Source organism: Vombatus ursinus, unplaced genomic scaffold (genome assembly GCF_900497805.2).
Source record: "Vombatus ursinus unplaced genomic scaffold, bare-nosed wombat genome assembly UNPS02014833.1, whole genome shotgun sequence".
Taxonomy (NCBI): Eukaryota; Metazoa; Chordata; class Mammalia; order Diprotodontia; family Vombatidae; genus Vombatus; species Vombatus ursinus.
Window position 1 is genome coordinate 2,839,778 of NW_020954611.1, and position 22,037 is coordinate 2,861,814.

Genomic DNA, 22,037 nt, shown 5'->3' on the forward strand with positions numbered 1-22,037 from the left:
TCTGCTACAACTGGGAGGAGTAGACAGGAGCAGAGGTTTTGGTTGGCAGGATCTAGAGCCTGGGAAATCAGAGAGAGCACTGTTGAGCAAGGTTGGGGAGCTCTCATCCTAGAAAATCAATCAATCAACCAATCAATCAATAAACATTTATTAAGCTCCTACTATGTGCTAAATACTATAGAAAGTAATTTAGTTTTGCCATATTTTATACTGTCTTCTGTATATTAGGGCAGATAAGTGGCACAGTGGATAAAGCTTGAGCCCTGGAGTCAAGAGGATCTGAGTTAAAATCCAGTTTCAGATACTTATCTCCGTGTGACCCTGGACAAGTCACTTCACCCTGTTTGCCTCAGTTTCCTTATCTGTAAAATGAGCTGGAGAGGGAATGGGAAACCACTCCAATATCTTTGCCAAGAAAGTTCCAAATGGGGTCGTGGGGAGCCAGACACAACTGAAGTGATTCAACAACAGCACACATGGGGAGCCCTGAACCAGTTGATCATAGCTAGGAGTTCAAAGACCTTTAGGTGACTCCTGGCTGCTACTGGGGAGTAAGAATAGAGAAACTAGGATGACTTCCCGTGTTGAAAGCTTTGTTCCATGACAGCAGTGAGACCGGTGGTCTGCTGATGTCCTCTCCTCTCTTTATGCATTATTTAATTTCCTTTCATTGCTTTCCCCACCCTTCTCTCTTTTCAGGGGGTGTCACCGATACCTGCACCAAATGCAGCACAGCCTGCTGGAAATAGTTATGATACAAAGCAGAAACAGGGAAAGAAAACTGGAAACACTGGTAACAGCAGTAACTCCCCTGGTGTCTGGCCAACTACGGCTGTGCCCCATGCTGAAGCTACACCGACATTACTGAGCAGTGCCACCAGGTAGGAATACATTTTTAAGAAAACCATAGTCATGGCATGGTCTGGCATATGACAGCCTGGATGCTTGTTGCTTAGACAATCCAAACTAACACCAGACAACCCATAGAAAAGAGATGAAAACCTCACTGCTCTTCACTTCTCTCTTTAGGATCAACTTGTGCCAGGGTATTAGAAAATGCAAGTCAAATAAGCATTTAATAAGTGCATACACTGTGCTAGGCCCTAGGGCTACAAAGACAAAAGGAAAAACAGTTCAGAGGGGCAGCTAGGTGGCACAGTGGATAGAGCACCAGCCCTGGAGTCAGGAGGACCTGAGTTCAAATCCACTCACACTTGACACTAGCTGTGTGATCCTGGGCAAGTCACTTAACCCCGATTGCCCCACAAAAAAAAAAAAAAGTTCAGGCCCCTAAGGAGAATATAGTTTACTAGATGGGGATGTTTTCTTCTAGCCATCTAGTAAATGTGCTAATTATAGGCCCTTATTCCCCCCAAGTTCACTTTCAGATAGACTCTTAAGTGCAGATCTTGAAATGTAAGATTGAGAAAATGAAAAGACCTTTCTGAAATGTCCACTTCCTGGCTCTCTTGATGACAGGGCTGATTATTGCAGTAGATAATTTATCATTTGGGTGGTAAACTCAGGCAAAGAATAAATGTCCAAATGGGCTTGATGGGCATAGCCCAGAAATTGACTAAAATTCAGATTCTTTGATTTGTGTAGTCAGTTCTTGGCTAGGTTCAACATACCAAGAACATCCCTGATGACTCTTTTCCAAGAGACCGGCCACACTCGGATTTGCTCCACTCTGAGGCCTCGCTGTTTCCTTTGCTATATGACACTATCAAGTATAGGTGATTTTTCGTCCTTAGGTCTAAAAGCACACTGTGCCATAGCCATTCCCAAAAGATGCTAGCCATAGCAGCTCTGCAAAGAGGTTCCAATTTGGGGTTTTGGCTGCTCAAAATAAATGCAATTGACTACAGGTGTTTGGAAATCACAACCTCCCCCCCCCCATCCCTCCTCATTTTCTGCAAGTGGCCAACATGACTCATTATGTGATTTAGCTGTGTGGTTTCAGGAGGAGGGACTGGCTACTCTCTTGTATGAGTGGAAGATTTTTGCAGGGAAATGGAAGCAACTGAGATTCCGAATGTTGTTGTCCCAGAGAGGAAACCAGCCTTCACAGAATGGTATCACTTTTCACCCTTCTCTTCTACTTGGGGTTTCCTTTCCCCCTTTTTCCTTTTTTTAGAGTGCTTTTTAGCCCTAGTAACTACATGGTGGTTTTAATTTCTGTTTTCAACCAGACAACTTAATTAGCTCAGTATGACCATCAAATTAATTAATGACTGATTTTTTTTTTCCTGAAATTTATGCATAACAGAAAGCACCTTTGGCAGAGACCCAAGGTTTCTTTCTTCTTTTCATGGTGGTTGAGAGAGTCCTTCAGCAGTTTATGGATCTGGGTTTTGGTTTGGCCTCACATCTGGAAGGGCAGTAAGAGCTAAGTTCCTTTACTTCTCACGACCCCAGCCTCCATCACTTTTTTTTTCTCTGAAAGTTTTCCTCTTACTGAAACAGAAATGCAATGGGAAGGTAGTCTCTTCCCATACTTGCCGAAAGAAGGAATTTCCTATTGCCAGATAGTAAATCCTTATCATCAACAAGAGATGCAAGCTATTGAATGCCAACTATGTGCCAGGCACTGAGACTACAAGAACACAAGGGCAGATGCCTAATGTTAAACTCTTGAAAAACTAACAATCCAGTTGTGAAGATGTGGAAAAGGTAGCACAAGCTACCTTGTGTCATCAGACAATGACATGCAGTGACGAGAATGGGCTGTTGAGCTTGTCTGCCGGTGTACATGGCAGAACGAATAGAGACTGCAAATGGATAATGAAGTGGACTCAGAATGAAGCAGGAGGGGTAGAATGGGCTGAATTGCCTTGGGGGATCTGCAAAGTTCCCTTAATGCCCCTCTCAAACTTCTCCCTGAAGTGAAGATACATCTTTTAAATACTGATATTCTTCTAGTATTGTTGTTTGGCACTAAGTCATAGAATACTGTCATCTCTGAAGAACTGAAAATGAGAATCTTTCAAAGCACACGTCAGTCAATAAGTGGTTATTAAGTGCTTCCTATGTGCCAGACATTGAACTAAGTGTTTTACAGATATTATTTCATTTGAACCTCACAACAACCCTTCAAGGTAGGTGCTATTATTATCCCCATTTTACAGATGAGGAAACTGAGGCAAACAGAGGTTAAGTGGCTTGCCCAGGGTCACATAGATACTAAATATCTGAGGTAGGATTTGAACTCAGGTCTTTCTGACTTCAGGCTTGGGGCTCTATCCACTGTACCACCTATCAACTTCCAAGTGGAAGACAACATATAAATAACTAGATTCATAGAAGACTCTCTGTCTCTCTCTCTGTTTCTCTCTGTGTGTCTCTTTCTATACAAACACACATATATGTATGTGTGTACATATATATGTATATGTACACATGTATATGTGTGTGTGTATATATATAGAGAGACAGACAGAAAAAGACAATGAGTGGGGATGGGGAGAAGCAAGAGAGGGAGTGAGGGAGAAAGAGACAGAGACAAGGAGACAGAGTGAGAGGAAGGAGGGAGAAGCAGGAGAGAGACAGGGAGACAGAGACAGAAAGAAAGAAAATGAAAAGTAATCCTAGAGGGAAAGACAGTAGAAACTAGAGGGACTAGGAAAGGCGTCCTGTAGAAGGTGGGCTTTAAGTTGGGTCTTGAAGGATGCCAGGGAAGCTAAGAGGCAGAAGTGAGGAGCTAGAGTATTCCAGGCATGGCGGGCAGGCCAGTGCAAAGGGTGGGAGATGGAATGCCATGTGGGAGAAGAGCAAGTAGACTGGCTGGGTAGTGGAGTATGTAGAAGGACATAAAGTGTAAAAAGACTGAAAGGGAGAGAGGGATCAGACTGTGAAGAAATTTAAATGTCAAATAGAGGAGTTTATATTTCATTCGGCAGGTAATAAAGAACCACTGACGTTTATTGGGGTTTGGAGTGACATGGTTGGACCAGCACCTTAGGAAAATCACTTTGGCAGCTGAGAAGAGGATTGAGGAGGGACTTGAGGCAGGGAGACCAATTGTGAGGTGATTTCAATTTGTTGTTGCTGAGTAATTTCAGTCGTTTCAGTCACGTCTGACTCTTTGTGACCCTATTTAAGGTTTTCTTGCCAAAGATACTGGAGAGGTTTGCCATTTTCTTCTCTAGCTCAATTTACACATGAGGAAACTGAGGCAAACAGGGTTAAGTGACTTGCCCAGGGTCATATAGTTAGTAAGTGTCTGAGGTCAGATTTGAACTCAGGTCTTCCTGACTCCAAGTCCTGCATTCTATCCACTGCACCACCTAGCTGCCCCTGGTGATTTCAATAGTCCAGGTAAAAAGTGCTGAGGGCTTGAACTTGAGTAGTGGCTATAGGAGTAGGGAGAGGGTGACATGTGCAAGAGATATTGTGATGATAAAGAGCTGTGTAGTGGGCATGATCAGGCTGCACCATGTTACAAACAAGGAATGACCAAAGAGAAGCCATAGAAACATGATCGTGGAAATAAATGAGCAGGAAAGAAGAAAATAATTTCTTTTGCTTACATAGTGAAGGAGGAGCGATGACTGATAAAGATGCCCCACGTGCTTCATGCATATCCAACACAAGGAAGACTTTCAGCGCATCGGACCTCCATGCTGAGCTAGTCAGAAGACATGGACTGGGGTCACAGAGGATAAGCAGGCATGAGGGGCTGCAATCTGCATCACTGGAGTGAACCAGTGATATTGCTGAACTAGTTGAGTGGTTTGGATGAGCAAAGGCAGAAAGGATCCAACTTATTTAGGAAACAATGGATAGACCAATGTGGCTTGGGTGGTGGATTTAAGTAGGAGAAGGCTTAGAGATAAGTCTGGATAACTGGATAAGGACCAAAATGAAAGTGAGGTGGCCTAGTAGAGAGAGCGCTAAACCTGGTGTCCTGAGACATTCTAATGTCAGGAGTTCAAATCCTGCTTCAGACACAGATTAGCTGGGTCATTTAACTTCTTTCAGCCTCAATTTCCCCATCTATGACATGGAGATAATAATAGCACCTACCTCACAAGGGTATTGTGAGAATCAAATGAGATAACATTTGTAAAGTGCTCTGCAAACCTTAAAATGCTATATAAATACCAATTATTGCTATTATCATGGGTAATAAAATTTAGTGAGCTTTGAATGCTAAGCTAAGATGTTTAGACTTTATCCTATATGCAACAGGGGAGGCAGAAATGCATGCTATGCTTAAATATGTAATTAACTAATATTAAGTTCATTATCTGTAGTGCATTGGACATATTGATTGAGGTGGGAACCAGAGACAGGGAGACATAACTATGCAGTTTGGACATAACTATGTTGTTGGCCTAGATGAGGTCTGGGGAATGTGATTCCTGAGCATAATGCTAATAACTGACATTTACATGACATTTTGAGGTTTGCAAAGCACTTTACTTGGCAAAGTAGACAATCTTATTGGATCTTCACAACACCCCCTGAAGTTGGCTATTATCATCATTTTACAGATAGGTTCAAATCTTGCCTTCGCTTCCTACTTGCCTGTGTGACCTTGGCAGATCACTAAATCTCTCCAGGCTTCAGTCTATAAAGTGAGGGTGTTGGAGAAGATGGGTTCTGGGACCTCTTCCGGTTCTTCAGCTATACTTCTATGATCTTGTTTATAGTAAGCCCTATTTTGGGCTCTTTGAAGTTGAAGCAAAATTTAAGTTTGTATCACTGTGCTTTTAGCTTAGTGACCCTAAAAGAAATTCAAGTAAGGGGACAGAGGAAATTAAAATTAAAAGAATTGATCTTAGATCCAGAATTATAGTTTTTGTAGGTCATTTTCATAAGCTTTTAAAATAAAATCTATAGGTCTTTGGCCTTTTTGATTAAAGGCAGCTAGCTGACACAGTAGCTAGAGCTCTGGGTCTAGAGACAGAAAGATGTGAGTTCAAATCCAATCTAACTGCTATCTGCCTCAGTTTCCTCAACTGTAAAATGGAGATAATAATAGCACCTACCTTCCAGGGTTGTTGTAAGGACCAAATGAGATAGTGGTTATAAAGCACTTAGCACCATGCCTGGCATATAGCACTGTATAAATGTTAGTTATTGTTATTATTGTTACTTTATGGTTTAAAGGTAGGTAGCTGATATATTGGATAAAGCACTGTTCTGGAGTCAGAACGACCTGAGTTCAAATCCAGCCTATGATACTTACTAGCTGTGTGACTCTGGGAAAGTCATCTGACCTCTATCTGCCTCAGTTTCCTCAACTGTAAAATGGGGATATGCTATTATGCACCTGCCTCTTGAGGTTGTTATGACAATCAGATGAGATATTTGTAAAGCATTTAGCACAGTGCTGGCACTTAATAGGTGCTTAATAAATGTTTATCCCATATTGCTTAATGGGCAATTAAACCAAACATTTCTGGTGGCCATAGTATAGTGAGAAAAGCAATGGATTTACAGCCAGAAGACCTGAATTCAAGTCAAAGCTTTGCCACTTGCTAGCTATTTGACCTTGGGCCTCAGTTTCCCTCTCTGTAAAATAGAAGTAAAAATAGTTATGCTATACAGGGTGGTTGCAAAGAAAGCAATACCATTCTACATAGATGTCAGTTGCTGTTTTTGAACTTAGCATAGTTGGACTGCATGCCTAACCCCAGACAGCTGTCATGCAATTTGTCACAAGGTAGCATCGTGTGGGTGTATCAACTTCAACTCATTCTGACTTTTGTACAACAGAATCAAAACCAATGGTAGGTCAGTCTCCTTTGCATATGAAAGATAATATTATTTATCATCAATCTTTAAGAGACAGATCCTTTATTTCCTGCCTTAAAATGTCCTGAATATTAGGATATCAGCCATTCCTGTATTGGGTGGTTGTTTCTTTCTTTGTCCTGAAATAGAATCGTAATGACTTTTCAGTATACCAACATGTTGGTGTGTTGATAACTTTGTTTATCAACAGATGTTTCTATGTAGCAGAATCCAGAAAGAGAATTGGATCCAGTGCCAGGAAACTGGCCTTCTGTCACCAACTAGCTGAATGACCTTCAAGGGCAGTGGGGATAGGGGGGAGGGTGACTCAGCCTCTCTGATTCTTCATTTCATCATCTTTAAAGTAAACTTGCTAGAATCTCGCTCAGCTTTGACATTCTAAAGTCTAAATATCTCTGATCTCCGGAAGGCAGAGGCAGAGATCACTCCTTATCTTGTTAGCCCTGCTTCCAATCTGCTTACTTGTGGGGTGCTGTTATTATTACAACGGACTCTGTTAACTTTTAATTGTAATTTCTAGATTCCACTTAGCTCCAGGAAAAAATGATAGGGTATGCTTATTAAAGTCATCACCATGACTTCTTATAGAAAAATTTTCATTTTCTATAAAAATTTTTCATTTTCTATAGCTAAAACGTTATGGTGTTTTGGGTAGCCGCACCTTAAGAGGGAAGAAAGGAAGGATACATGAAAAATGCAAAATGACTTGAGAAAATATAGGGCTTCACACGAAGAGGAAGAATGTTTCCCAAACCATTTGCAGGGTGATTTACGTGTTTAGCCAGTGCCTGGCACATAGTGGGTGCTTAATAAATGTTAATTGAATTGAAAATGTGTAAATTCAATCTATCATCAGAAGCCAGTCTATAAATGAAATTTCTTAGTCCTAACAAAACCAAACCAAAGCAAACAACCCCCTCCACCCACCAAATCAATCAAACCTAAAAATATGATCTGGGTTATAAAATAGCGAGTCTGGCCAGATGGACTAAGACAGGTCTTGAGGCCACATGTGGCCCTGTAAGTCCTCAAGTGCGGCCCTTTGACTGAATCCAAACTTCACAGAACAGATTTGTGAAATTTGGATTCAGAGGTCCACATGTGGCCTCCGAGGATACAGGTTCCCCACCCCTGGGTCACTAAGAGAAGCTTTTTATAAATGCCCAGCATTTTCTTAAGCTGCTCATTTCTACCCCTCCCTGACACTCTTGTAAAATCCCTGCTCCACGCCCATACTCTTGACATGCCAGGATGTGTCAGCATGGGATGGGACAGGACGGGACTCAGCCTCCACCCCTCCTTGGCCTGTGGCTGACTCACTGACACCCCCAACAGGAAGCAAGCACTCCCAGAGAGCTCTTTGGCGTGACTTTTATGAGTGAGAAGATGCTGTCCTTAAGAGAAAGGGCAGCTGACTTGGCGCTGGTTGGAGAAAAATATATTGTATAAATCACACATCCATGCTGCTTCTATGAGGGATTTATAATTTGAAAATACGAGAAACTTATATTGAGGAAAGCCTAGCAGGCTTGCCTAGCAAGTCTAGATAGCAGCTCAGTCTTCAAATCCAACATCCCCACGTAATAGCCCCTGAAGATGGGGCTATGATAAAAAATACTGCTTTGTCTCAGCCAATGAAATCCTTTTTTGGGTCCCCGTGTTCAGTAGGTCTCCATTTCCTCCTGAGAAGAGCAAGCCAGCCCTTTTTCAGAACACCAAGGATGGTCTTCTAAATAATCCTAATAATCCAATTAGCTTTTCACCAGTAACCAGTCTTTTGGATCTTTAGTTCCTAAGTAACAACAAACAAGGGCAGCTGCAAAGGCTAGCATTGAGATAGCATTCTAAGGTTTACAAAGCACTTTACAAACTGGTCCTCACAACAGCCCTGTGAAGTAGGTACTATTTGTTGTTGCTGAGTTGTTTCAGTCCTGTCCATTTTTTGGTTTTTTTTGTGACCTCATTTGGGGTTTTCTTGGCAGAAATATTGTAGTGGTTTGCCATTTCCTTCTCCAGCTCATTTTACAGATGAGGAAACTGAGGTTAAGTGACTTGCCCAGAGTCACACAGCTGGTAAGTGTCTGAGGCTGAATTTGAATTTGGGTCTTCCTGACTTTAGACTCAGCACTTAATCCACTGCACCACCTAGCTGTCCCAGGTACTATTATTACCGCCATTTTACAGATAAGGAAACTGAGGCTAGCAAGTGAATGTCTCAGGCTGGATTTAAACTCAGTTCATTCTGACTCTTTCTTTCACCCTATCATATAGTAAGTTTTAAAAGAGTATAGCTATATAGAGTGAAGAGTCCTTCACTTTATAGGATTTGAAAGACAACAGAGCGTAGGGGTCAAAGCACTGAGCCTCAAGTAAGCAAAGGTGTTTTTGAATCCTGACTCTCCTATTTGCTGTGTTACTTTGAGCAAGTCACTTAACCACTCTAAGGCTATTTTTTTTTTTTTTTGCTTTTTGGTGAGGCAATCAGGGGTAAGTGATCTGCCCAGGGTCACACAGCTAGTAAGTGTCAAGTATCTGAGGCTGCATTTGAACTCAGGTCCTCCTGACTCTGAATCTGGAGCTCTACCCACTGCGTCACCTAGCTGCCCCCCTCTGAGGCTATTTTTAAAACTGAGAGAATAATATTCACATGACTTACAATGTTATGAGAAGAGTCAATTCCACAAGCATTTATTGTGTCTACCATGTACCAGGCAAGTATTTTCTAAACCTAAAAGTTTGATAGAAATATGAGGTGCTATCTTTACTTAAAAGACAAAGTAGTTAATGCTGATTATATAATTTTTCCTATAGGAGAAATTCCAAATGGGTTTTAAAGAATTAAATTAGATGCCTGAATAAGTTTCCATATTATTATGCTAGACGTCCAATGAGAGGCTGGACATCACCTGAGGTCCGGTAGACATCTTAAGTGCAACGTGTCCAAAGGAGAAATAGTATTTCCCCCCAAACTCACCTTTAGGACCTACCTCGCAGGGTTGTTGTGAGGATCAAATGAGATGATATTTGTAAAGTGCTTAGCACAGTGCCTGGCTCATAGTAGGTGCTTAGTAAGTCCTTATTTTCTTCCCTTCTCCTGTTGCACGACATTTCACCATTTCTGTTGATAGCACCCAGGTGTAAAACCAGGGCATCTTCCTAGACTTTTCCCTGTCCTTCAGCTTCTGTACCAATTAGCTGTCAAGTCTTGTTGATTCCAACTCTGCAGCTTCTTTGGCACCTGAGAAACTATTATTAGTAACCAATGATTTGGGGAGTTCCAGAGTTCCCCTTTTTTCTAAAGTCCTCAGCCTCTGAAGCACAGGACTGATGATAGCAGATAGGATTAACATTCTCCTCAATTTAGGTATTGCTACCCCACCCAACCTTATTAGGAATTTAATCTAAGGTGAAACTCCTGGCCTATTGTCTTCCTCTCTGACTTGGCTAGGGGAGGTAGATTCTTTATCTAGATTTCCCTGGGGGAAATTTGGAAGTGTCCTAATTAAAGTAACACTCCAAAGCCCCTCATTAGAATAAGTCCACCTATCATTGTAATATTTATTCTCTCTCATTAATTGTTAACCAATCAGAGTTGATTGGTACCCTCAGGAACACCCACTCTTCCAAGGGCATATAAACTGTGAGCCCCACCACCATGATTGGTCTTTGGCATTCCAGAGTGTCACTGACCCTTTTATTAATAGTTACCCAGAAATTCTATGTCCCCAACTTTTTAAGCATCACACACCAGTTCCTTTGTTTTCACTCACGTAGTCTCTTGCTGTTATTCAGTTGTTTCAGTTCATGTCTGACTCTTTGTGACCCCATCTACATTTTCTTGGCAGAGATACTGGAGTGGTTTGCCATTTCCTTCTCCAGTTCATTTTACAGATGGGGAAACTGAGGCAAACAGGGTCAAGTGATTTGTCCAGAGTCACATGGCTAGTAAGTATCTGAGCCTGGATTTGAACTCAGATCTTCTTGACTCCAGGCCCTATGCTCTATCCACTACGCCACTCAGCTGTCCCCTTTTCCCAATAGAGTTGGGCAGTTCTAATTTTATTTTCACCCTCATTCTATAGATAAATTGAAGTTTAGTGGGATCAAATGATTTGCCCACAGGTTGTGACTGATAGAGAATGGACTTAAACCTAAGTTTTCTGACTTTTCTTTCCATTAAATCACACATTCTTTCTATCCAAATATAAATAAACTATGCAAAAAAGTCATGTTGGCCTTTGGAAAAAAATTTCAAAACAAATCAAATTTGGGTTACTTCTTCTTTCCATCTTCCCATTCTTACCACATACCCCAAACCTTTTCATTTCTCTTAATCGTGAGAAAGGATTCAAAACATTCACACTAAAGTGGAAATGACTGATAACAACTTAGCTCTCCTGGAAATATGACTATCCAACCAGGGTCAAAGCTTTAAGCTAAAGGAATGAGGCTGCCTTCTATTAGAATTTCAGGCATCAACCAGCAGGTGGGGAAGGCATTTGGCAAGCCTCCAAACCTTTCTATGGTTTCTGAAAAGTCAGCCTTGCCCAGCTGGAGACATTTGGCAATCTAACTTTCTAAAGCATTTTCCAGGATTAGGAATCAATATTTTATACTGTCTTACACAGGTCATATTGTAAATATGATCCCAGAAGTTCCTTGAAGTAAGACATTTGGTTCCTGATTCATATATACTTTTTTAAAAACACAGAAAAAATTGATGGAGACATGAAAGAGATGCCAATGATAAAACACTCTCAGACTAACATGATAATCCTTCCAGTGTGTGGCAGGAATGGCATGCCATTTTGATATATATTATTTTCAGACAGTTCATGTGTGGTGCCTTTAGGAACTTATAACTGTAATCCTAAACCTTGGGTGAGTTGTGTTTTTTGGGGGTGTGTGTGTTCTTCTGGCTCTACCTAGGGTAGTGAGAAAGGGATGTGAGTGGCTGACTTAAAAAAAGATCCCCACTCAGTAGCTGCATCTAGGTATCTTTTAGCTAATCTGGATATTAGTGAACATGTAAGTTCATAGTTCTCTACTCTGGACAGGAATTGAGCTGTCCAACTAGATGAAAAAATAACCACCTTGAAATTGTTGTATAGCGGTGCATACAGCATGTTTAACCTTCACAATTTGCAAATTTCCTTGGTTCCCAGTATAATTTAGAAACTGTACTTCTCCTGGATAGAGAGAGCTAGCAAACTTAAAAATTCCCATCCCAAACGTACAGCCAAGGTCTCATCTCCACATAGTCAGTAGACATGTTTTTCAGTCTTATTTTTGTTTCTGATCAGCTGTATGACTTTGGGCCAGTAATGTTACCTCTCTGGGCCTCAATTTTCTCATTTGTAAAGGGAGAAGCTATTGGAGGAATAGATAGCAGGTCAGTAGCTATGCAACCATAAGCAACTCATTTAAACTTCTCAGTATGCCAGATTATAGTATAATATATACTATTCCAAAGTATAGCATATACTATAGTGTATAGTATATATTATACTATAGTACAGCATCTGTACATTATAGCATAGTATATACTATAATATAGTATAGTATAGATTCAGTATCCCTAAGACTATAAATTATAGAGGAATTCTTGATTTAAATGGTAGAGGGAGTTTCTATACCAGAAGTTTTTTATGTTGACCAAATCATGTATTTGGATAAACAAAACAAAACAAAAATAAGGGAATTAGACCAGTTGATTTCTAGTCTGTGTTTTTAGCTGGTTTGCTCAGTGACTTCACCTTAAAGAAATAAGCAAATTCTTGTAGAACCAGGCCTCTGAGCCTAGAAATTGGTGAAATTCTATTCGACTTCATACTGGTACTGGATTGGATGCCAGGGCAGTCCCAAGTGGAGGAGGGAGGCCAAGTAGGGCTGCTCTCCTTCCCCGATTCTGCTACAAAGTGTCACGAGCACAGGTTACTTGAGAGCCCAGTTCCAGCCCCACTGGGCTGGAAGCTCTGAGGACACAGCAGTGAAAAGAACACTCCAAAAGCCTCAGTTGGTTTGGAGAGCCAGAAAAGGATGTTATCTCATTCAAACCGGCTGTCAGTTTTAGCCTTGTCACTGAGCACAGCCCCAAATGAGGGCATTGGGAAAAGCTGCTTAGGAAATCCAGCTAGGAGGAAGGGAAACATTTGCCTGCTCCCCTCCCCTCCTTTCAGAGGCTGCAGGCTGGCATGCAGTTGTTCCAAGCCCTTGAAACAGCTGAGCTCTCTCTGTTTCAGCCACTGGCAGCAGGCTCATTCCTTTACATAACTCCTCCTAACAATAGTGACTGGACAGGCCAAAGAAACATTCAGCTGGCTGTTTAAATTCCCACTTGCCTAATGTACATCTCAATGTTTTGTTTTGGTTTGTTTTTTTTTATACTAACTTGAAACAGAAATGTCCCTTTTTGCTAAGCCTCTTATTTAGAAAAAAAAACCAAAACAACAACAGAGCAGAAAATCCCCCTTTTAGGCTTTGCTGAGCATTCTTTTGGCCCTCTCCTGGGGAGAAAGTCTAAGGAGAACACAGGAAAGAAGTGATGTTTTTCCTTGAAGAGCTTCTCAATGAAGCTGCCTCGAAAACATTTTGACTCCCGAGTCAGCCACCTTTTATGGTCTCAGAAGTCATCCTTGGTATCAGTTCATTTTCCCTGCACGGTTCTTATTTCACCCTCTGCAGTCCTGGAGAAAGGGGGTCAGCGGGCCGGAGAGTCAGGGCCTGGAAGAGTTGGAAGAGATTTTAGCGGCCATTTAGTCTAAGATTTTATAGATAAAGACACTCAGGCCTAGAGATTGGAAGTAACTTTCTCAAGACCACAGAGCTGCTAAGTGGTGTACTGGGGAGTCTGTGACCTTTAACTAAATTGCTCCGAACTAATTTTCTGACACGTTCCCATTTAGATGGGCGAAAAATACTGCCTTAAATATGATGTGAAGTGAAGAACTTGATTTTTGTCTTTATTCAGTTTGTGAGAAAGAGGGAGGTGCTGAGGATTTAGGTTTATATGATGCTTTACAATTCTAAAGAAAGTGTGTTTCATGAAACATGATCTCATTTGTTCCCCTAACACTCCAGCAAGAATGGCAGTCCTACTGGCTTTATCTCCATTTTAAGAACGCTAGCCCAGGCTTATCTAATGCCTCACAGCTGATGTAGCACCTTCCCCAATATAATTCTGGGAGCTTGACCTGATGACTGTTATTATCCACTTTGGATAATTAAGGAAACTAAGGCTCATAGTGGTTGAAAGTAAAGTTACTTGGGGGGGGAGGGAGAGTTGGAGCCAGAACTTGACCCTGGGGTCCTCTGTCTCAATATTTAGAGTCTTTCCATTACCCCAAACTGCCTCTGTTTTTTTACTGCATGGTATGGTCTGTGCTCACATTACAGGTTGAGCTATGGTTTCTTTCATATGTTTTTTTGTTGTTGTTGTTAACCTACAGAGGAAAACAAATTCATTGATTCTGGTTAGCAAAGAACATTAACTTTTTTACAATTTCCTTAATAATTTCCACATTGGGGTACATCCAGAAATGGTGACCCCTATTCTCACAATGTCTGCTGTGCTGTGGAAGTAAGTTAGAAAACTTTGGGTCACAGGAAGGTGGCTGGTCATCTATTCTACCCTATCCCTTTTGTTTTATTGATAAGGAAATCGAAACCCAGAGAAAGTATATGATTTGCCCAAGGTCACACAAGCAGTGGTAAGTGAGAGAGCTGGAATTTGATTCCAAATCCCCTAAACTCCATTCCTTTCCCATTGTGCTGCACTGTGGAACTTTATGAGGAGAGGTAGTCAGCCATATGCCCGACACTGCCTGAAACACTCCTTGTAATGTCCCCAAAGCCCCTAACTTACTTCCAGGGAGTAACTTGAGGAGGAAAGACTTAGCAACTATAGTATCCTTGGTAAAAAAAACAATGATGACCTTTATTTTGAGGAAGGAGAGCCAAAAAACCCTCGTTCCTGACACTCTTGAGTATAGGTTGGCTGTGCTGAGAACAAACATCAAACACTTCCTTATGTCAGGAGATTTCATCATGCCCTCTGCCAGTGGAGAGCCTCACACACCGTAGTAGACAGCTTTTATGAGTTACTGTGAGCAAAACAATTCATTACCTTTTTATTACTGCCTGTGTATAGCTCATTGTGAGCAATGGCCATCTCCCTGTGTCCAATATGTGTTTTTTTCCATTGTCCTTTTGATTCCCTGCAATTTTGATTATTCTTAGCTGCAACTGGGCCAGTAGAAGGCAGTGTGTTGTAGTGTCTTTGGGATCAGAAGGTCTGGGTTCAAATTTCACCCCTGATGCACATTACCTTTGTGACCTTGGACAAGTCACTTAAACTCGAAAGAAGGAAGGAAGAAAGGAAGGAGGGAAGAAAGGAAGGAGGGAAGGAAGGAGGAAAGAGGGAGGGGAAGAGGAAGGGAGGAAGGAAAAGAGCATTTATTAAGTACCTATTATTTGCCAGGTACTGTGCTAAGTGCTTTGTACAAATATTTTCTCATTTGAGCCTCACAACAACCCTGGGAGGTAGGTGCTATTATTATCCCCATTTTACAGATGAGGAAACTGAGGCAAAGAGAGGTTAAGTGACTTGCCCAGGGTCACACAGCTAATAAGTGTCTGAGGCTGGATTTGAACTCAAGTCTTCCTGACTCCTCATACAGTACTTACTCTATGTACTATGGGCCATGTTGGTGACAGTACAAGTCTAAATACTTTTTTATGCTGAGAGGCACTTGAAAGGAATAACCTTGTCCTATTCTTACTCTTTTCTTCTCCAAGCTAAATCTCCTCAATACCTTCAATTGATCCTTTTGTAACATGAACCTTCACCATCCTGGTTGCCCTTGTGTGGACATTTTCCACTTATCAATGTAAAATGAGCGCCCAAACCAAATATCGTATTTCAGATACAGTTTGACCAGCACACAGAGTTTGGAGGGCCTATGACCTCCTTGGACATGCACACAATTCTACTTTAAAAGATCATCTTTGGAGCTTGTGAGCACGTAGTTTTTGTATTTTGTTCCTCCCATTAGACTGTAAGTGCCTTGAGGGCAGGGACTGTCTTTTAACTTTGTTTATAACCCCATTGCTTAGCACAATACCTGTCACGTGGCAGGTGCTTAATAAATGTTTATCAACTGACTGACCTTAACCTTCTTGGCTCCACGATACATAGTTGATTCATATTGGACTTGCAGTTTACTAAGAACGCATCAATTCTTGTCTAGCCATATTTTCCCCTACGTTGTACTTGTGAAATTGATTTTTTTAAACCCATTTATCTTCAATTATATGTATTTTTTGCTACAACCAAAGGCACTTTATTTTAAAATAATTTTTGACAGACATGGGTGCGTGGATAAAGCTCTTTAGTTGGCTATGTATGGGAATGAACAAGAATTAATAAATAATATTAGTATAACAGACCTCTAAACATTATCAATGCAGTGGCAAAGTGGACTTAACCCCAAATGAATCTTAAAGCTGTCCTCTATTATATTTATACTTATTACATTTCATCCTAAGACTCTGCCTTTGCCCCTTCTGCCTGACCTTGTTCTGTTAATGCCCATACCCCTCCATAAAAAACAAATCACTGAATATATTGTTTTCCTTCTAGTGCCTAGCATAGTGATTGACACATTGTAGGTGTTCATTACTCCTTGAGCTACAGTTACTGTCATTAGACTTGGAGAGAGGACTACAACTTTAAAAAACGTTTCATGACTAGGAGATTCTATTTTAAACTGGTTTCCCATATTCTTAACTCTCCTAAGATTGTTGTTGTTGTCAGTCAGTCACGTCTGACTCTTCGTGACCCTATTTGGGGCTTTCCTGGCAAAGATACTGGAGTGGTTTGCTGTTTCCTTCTTCAGTTCATTTTACAGATGAGGAAGCTGAGGCAAACTGAGTTAAGGGACTTGCCCAGGGTCACACAGCTAATAAGTGTCTGAGGCCACATTTGAACTTAGGTCATTCCAACTCCAGGACCAGTACTTCATCCACTGTGCCACCTAGCTGCCTCATAAGATTTAATATTTACACCATGCAATCTGTGATGCCATAATAATTTGATAGCTTACAAAATTCTGACTGGTGTTTTCTGTGTTTTGGGTTTAGAAGAGGCTGCTTTGTTATATCTTGGTGAAAAAAAATCCTTTAAAATTGAACCAAGTGAACCACACATTGGGAGAGACCGTCTTCTTCTTCTTCTTTGAAGTTTAGGAATAATATCACAGGAATCCTATAATATTAAAACCAGAAGGGTCTTAGAAGTCATCTGGTCCTATCCTATTGCTTTACAGAGGAAGAAATTAAGACCTAGAGAAAAGCTACGAGTCTGAGGTCACCCTACTGGGTTAGGGCACCAACTCAATAACAGAAAGTCAATTAGTGTGTTTGAGTTCATGACCCTTTTATTTAGAGGACTTGTTACTCACACATTTAGTGGGTAAGCTGAGTCACCCTGAGCCTTAACCCCTTGGTAGCGTCTCTGAAAATGTCATAAAAACCAAGCTGCTTTCATAAGGAAGGAGTGTGTTTTTACTACAACCATGAGGCAGGAAGCAGAAAGGGCTATACCTCCGGACATTTGTCAGACTCAGATGGAGATGAACTAGAAATCCAGTTGTGACCCTCCTACCTAGGAGTTTATGAACCAACAGAAACACATGAAGTCCCTTCACCCCTGCCCTTCTTTCCTCTAACCAGTAGCCTCTTCAAGGCTAAAGGGATTCAATTTTTTTTTCAACCATTCAGAAACTTACTATTCAGCCTCTACCCTGCTACATATTATCTAGGCCTTTTGCTTTTCTCTTGCTGATTTTTTATTTTCAGTCTTTAGTTAAACCACTGGGCTCCTTATTTGTTCCTGGAAAAGGGCACAGGAAGGAGGTAGTTCAGACCATTGGCTAAAATAAAACTTTATTGTTTGGGGAAGCTAGGTGGTGCAGTGGGGCTGGGAATCATGAAGACTCATCTTACTGAGTTCAAATCGGGCCTCAGACACTTAGCTTTGTGACCTTGGGCAAGTGACTTAACCCAGTTTGCCTCAGTTTCCTCATCTGTAAAATGAGCTGGAGAAGAAAATGGCAGACCACTTCAGTATCTTTGCTAAGAAAACCCCAAATGGGATCATGAAGAGTCAGAAACAACTGAAAAAAAAAAAGACAACAACAGTCTGCATATTTCCCTGCCTCCGTATCTTTGTTCGGTGGTTATATGTGCCTAGAATGTCTGTTTCCAATCCCACCTCTGTTGTGTGCTTAATTCTTTTAACATACCCAATTCAAATGCCACCTCCTCCATGAGGTCTTTTCTCTTCCTGCCTCCTGCCAAGTTGGTGATGACTTTCCTGCCCAGACTTTGCATCTGTCTTAGGTATTTCTATGCATTCAAGTTATTTGAATATATGTATATTTCCCTACTAAACTGAAAGTTCTGTGAGGACAGGAATCATATGCTACTTAAATTTGAATATCCCTCAGCAACATAGCACAATGCCCTATAGATTGAGTGCCTAATAAATAAATAAAATTGTGTGCCTAAATAAATAAAAAATAATATTGAATGCTTTGTGGGGAAGAGGAGGGATGGGAGTTAGTGGCTGTAGTATTTAGACGACTAAACAGAATCGTCAATGCTTTCAGATTCTGGGGACAACTTCTCCCACCATCTATTGTTGATTGTCAACAAGTACTCCAGTTTTGACCTCTCAACTTTGTTGTTGTGATGCTGGGTGCTCTCTCTCTCCTGAGCATCTGTGAATTGTAACTGGATTTTAAAATCTGGCTTCGAGTCCTATAACGCTGCCAAGGTCAGCAGAGTCCCCAGGCATCTTCTGACTGAACACTGTTTGGACAAGTGAGAGCCTGTGGATTTTTAATTGAATCCACTTTGTCAAGATTTTTGAAGACCTTTCCACAGCAGTTCCTCTCTCCATTAAATATTATATTCTAACTTTCAGCATAGAGAAATTTTCTTGGCCCTACCAACAGGGCAAGATTCTTTTTTCCCCCTTTGGCATTTATTTTAGGGGAGGTAGCTCATGTCCTGATGTATGTGTTAACTGAAGGCATACATTTGTCCTGTCCGTCAAAAACATACACTAAGCACCTCATTGTGAGCCAAGCTCTGAACTAGGTCCTTAGGAAAATAGCAGAGAAATAGCTTATGTATGGGCAGCTAGGTGGCGTGGTAGACAGAGTACCAGGCCTGGAGTCAGAAAGACGTGAGTTTAAATCTGGCCTCAGACACTTACTAGCTGTGGGACCCTGGGCAAGTCACTTAACCCTGTTTGCCTCAGTTTCTTCATCTGTAAAATGAGCTGGAAGAAGGAAATGGCAAACCACTCTAGTATCTTTGCCAAGAAAACCCCGAATGGGGTCATGAAAAGTTGGACACAATTGAAACAATTAAACAACAAAAACCTAGGTATGTAGTCTTTTCAAGATAGGGCAGATAAAATATATGAAGGATATCAGAGTATCTCTGTGAGAAGGCAGAATCAATATTATACCATATGGTTTAACTTTAAGGGGATTGAAATGACCTACTATCCCAAAATACATCTGAAATGTTTATATCAATCACTCCTTGATCTTAAAGAAAGGGGCTGAGGAGTGTAATGGAGAGATGATTAAGAACCACAAAGACGTAGTGTGAGTCTCAAATCTCCCCTTGACTCACTGTGTGGCCTTGGACAAGTCCTTTTACCTCTCTTGTTCTTATTCCCTCTGTTAAATGTGGGAGTTGGAATAAACTGAAGGTTTTTAACCTCTTTTATGTCTCGGGCCCCTTTGGCAGTCTGGTGAGAGCTATGTATGCTTTCTCAGAATAATGTTTTTAAAAGCATAAAATTAACTACATGGGATTGCAAAGAAAACTGATAATATTGAAAAACAGTTATCAGAACATAAGAGAAAAACCTCACCAAGTTTATGGACCTCAGGTGAAGATTCCTAGAACACAGGATTTCTGAAGTTCCATTTCAGTTCTAATATTCTAATTAAAAACCCTTGTTGGATTTAGAAGCCATACATTAAGCTATTTATCAACCATAAATATCCTGGCTCAAACTGGTTTCATTGGGCTTGGTTCCCTCACTTAGCAAATTTCTGAGATAAAGATACTTGATAGACAAGTTTTAATTTGGAGGGTGGGGAAACGGGGTGGGGTGGAGAAAGAAAGATCTAGAGCATGGAGTTCAATTAAATTCAACAAAGATTTATTAAACACCTACTGTGTACAAGGTGAGAGGATTTGATGGAGTAGAAAACTAGCCTCAAAGTCAAAAAGACTTGAATTCAAGTCTTTCCTGTGATGAATACTGGCTATATGACCTTGGGCAAGTCATTTCCTCACTGAGAGCACCCTATAGAGATAAAATAGTTCTATTTCATATGAAGGGCAGTGAGATTTACAACCAGGAAGGCTCATTGCCACAGTGACAGCTACAGAATAGATTGGGTAACTAGATGTCCAATTGGAGAGAGAATTTACAAAAGATGAGTTCAAATTTATAAGAAACTAAGATGAATTTCAGTTGATCAAGAGAAGGAATGAGAAATCTGCTTGTTTTAGGTAGCTGCTTCATTCAATCAGTTTTTGGGGTCTACAATCTCTAGTTATCAGCTGTTCTCTTTTCTCTGTTGGAGTCAGGAAAACTTGGGTTCCAGTCTAGCCTCTGATACTTAATAACTGGAAGACCCTGAGAAAATCACTTACCCTCTGTTTGCCTCAGTTTCCTCATCTGTAAAATGGGGATAATAATAGCACCTCTCTCCCAGGGTTGTGAGGATCAAATAGTTGTAAAAAGCTTAGCACAGTGCCTGGCACATAGCAAGCTCTATATAAATGTGGTTGTTGTTCTTCCTCATTACCATCATCACCACCATCATCATTATTAAACTTCTGTGAACATTGGTAAGATGGATATTATAACACCTCTAGCATCACGCTCAACTGTTCAGTTAGTCATTCAGTCACATCTGACCCTTCTTGACCTCATTCGGAATTTTCTTGGCAAAGATACTGGTTTGTCATTTCCTTCTCCAGTTCATTTTACAGATGAGGAAACTGAGGCAAAGACTTGAATTCAAGTCTTTCCAGTGATAGATACTGTCTATATGACCCTAGGCAAGTCATTTCCCCTCCCTGTAGGGATAAAATAATTCTATTTCATATGAAAGGCACTGAGATTTACAATCAGGAAGGCTCATTGCCCCTGTTACAGCCACAGAATAGATTGGGCAACTGAATGTCCAATTGGAGAGAGAATTTACAAAAAATGAGTTCAAATTTATAAGAAACTAAGATGAATTTCAGTTGATCAAAAGAAGGAATGAGAAATTTGCTTGTTTTAGGTAGCTGCTTCGTTCAGTTTCTGGGCTCTACAACCTCTAGTTGTCTGTACAACAGGTAAGTGACTTGCCCAGAGTCACACAGCTAGTAAGGGTCTGAGGCCAGATTTGAACTCAGGAACATGAGTCTTCCTGACTCCAGGCCTGGTGCCCTATCCACTGCGCTACTTAGCTGCCCTGGCTCAAATGAGATAATGAATGCAAAGTACTTTCTAAACCTTATAGTGCAATATAGTTGTAAGTTGCTATTACTATTATTACTACACACAAGTATGAAAGGCAACAGCATGAGGTGGTGGGTGCTGAGGTGGCCTAGAATCCAGGAAGGCCTGGGTTTGAGTCCTGCCTTTGACACATACTGGCTGTGTCACCCTAAGCAAATTGCTCGTCTCTCAGTGCTCTAAACAACTTTCTAAGACTAAAAGTTATAGAGAAGGTGTCGATACACATTGGTAGATGAAATTTCTCTAGCAAGGAATTCCTTATATCAATAAAAACAGAAGCCAGCCCCTAACTCCATATTCTCACGTGCACACACGCATACTCTCACATACACACAAACATACTCTCACATATACACAAACATATACATTATCACTACAGTACCCTTAAAATTGACCAAAAACTTCTTTCTAATTAAATTTTTCCTCTAGAAAATGTGGGCTTTGGACTACATGTTCTTTAAGGTGCCTTCTGAAGCTATTTAAATGTGATGATGCTAGTTATGCTTCTATATTACTCAACTGAATCAAAAAAAAACAATTTATGGGATGTTACTATATCAAATGTGCTTATCACAAACTCATAGGCAAGCTAATTCTAGGGATAACTTGTACTTATCTTATTCTAACCTGGAAGACTTATTGAGAACGTTCATGTTTGCTCACTGACTGG

At 40.8% G+C, this 22,037-nt stretch overlaps 1 protein-coding gene across 5 annotated transcripts in view; it reads left to right on the forward strand.

Moving 5' to 3' along the window:
- TACC2 (transforming acidic coiled-coil containing protein 2) overlaps window positions 1-22,037 on the forward strand; it is a 308,717-nt gene that overhangs the window by 60,221 nt on the left and 226,459 nt on the right. For all 5 annotated transcript variants that reach the window (XM_027839765.1, XM_027839767.1, XM_027839762.1 and 2 more), the window contains exon 3: window positions 700-881. In XM_027839765.1, the coding sequence (XP_027695566.1) occupies window positions 700-881 (182 nt within the window). The remainder of the gene's footprint in view (window positions 1-699; window positions 882-22,037) is intronic.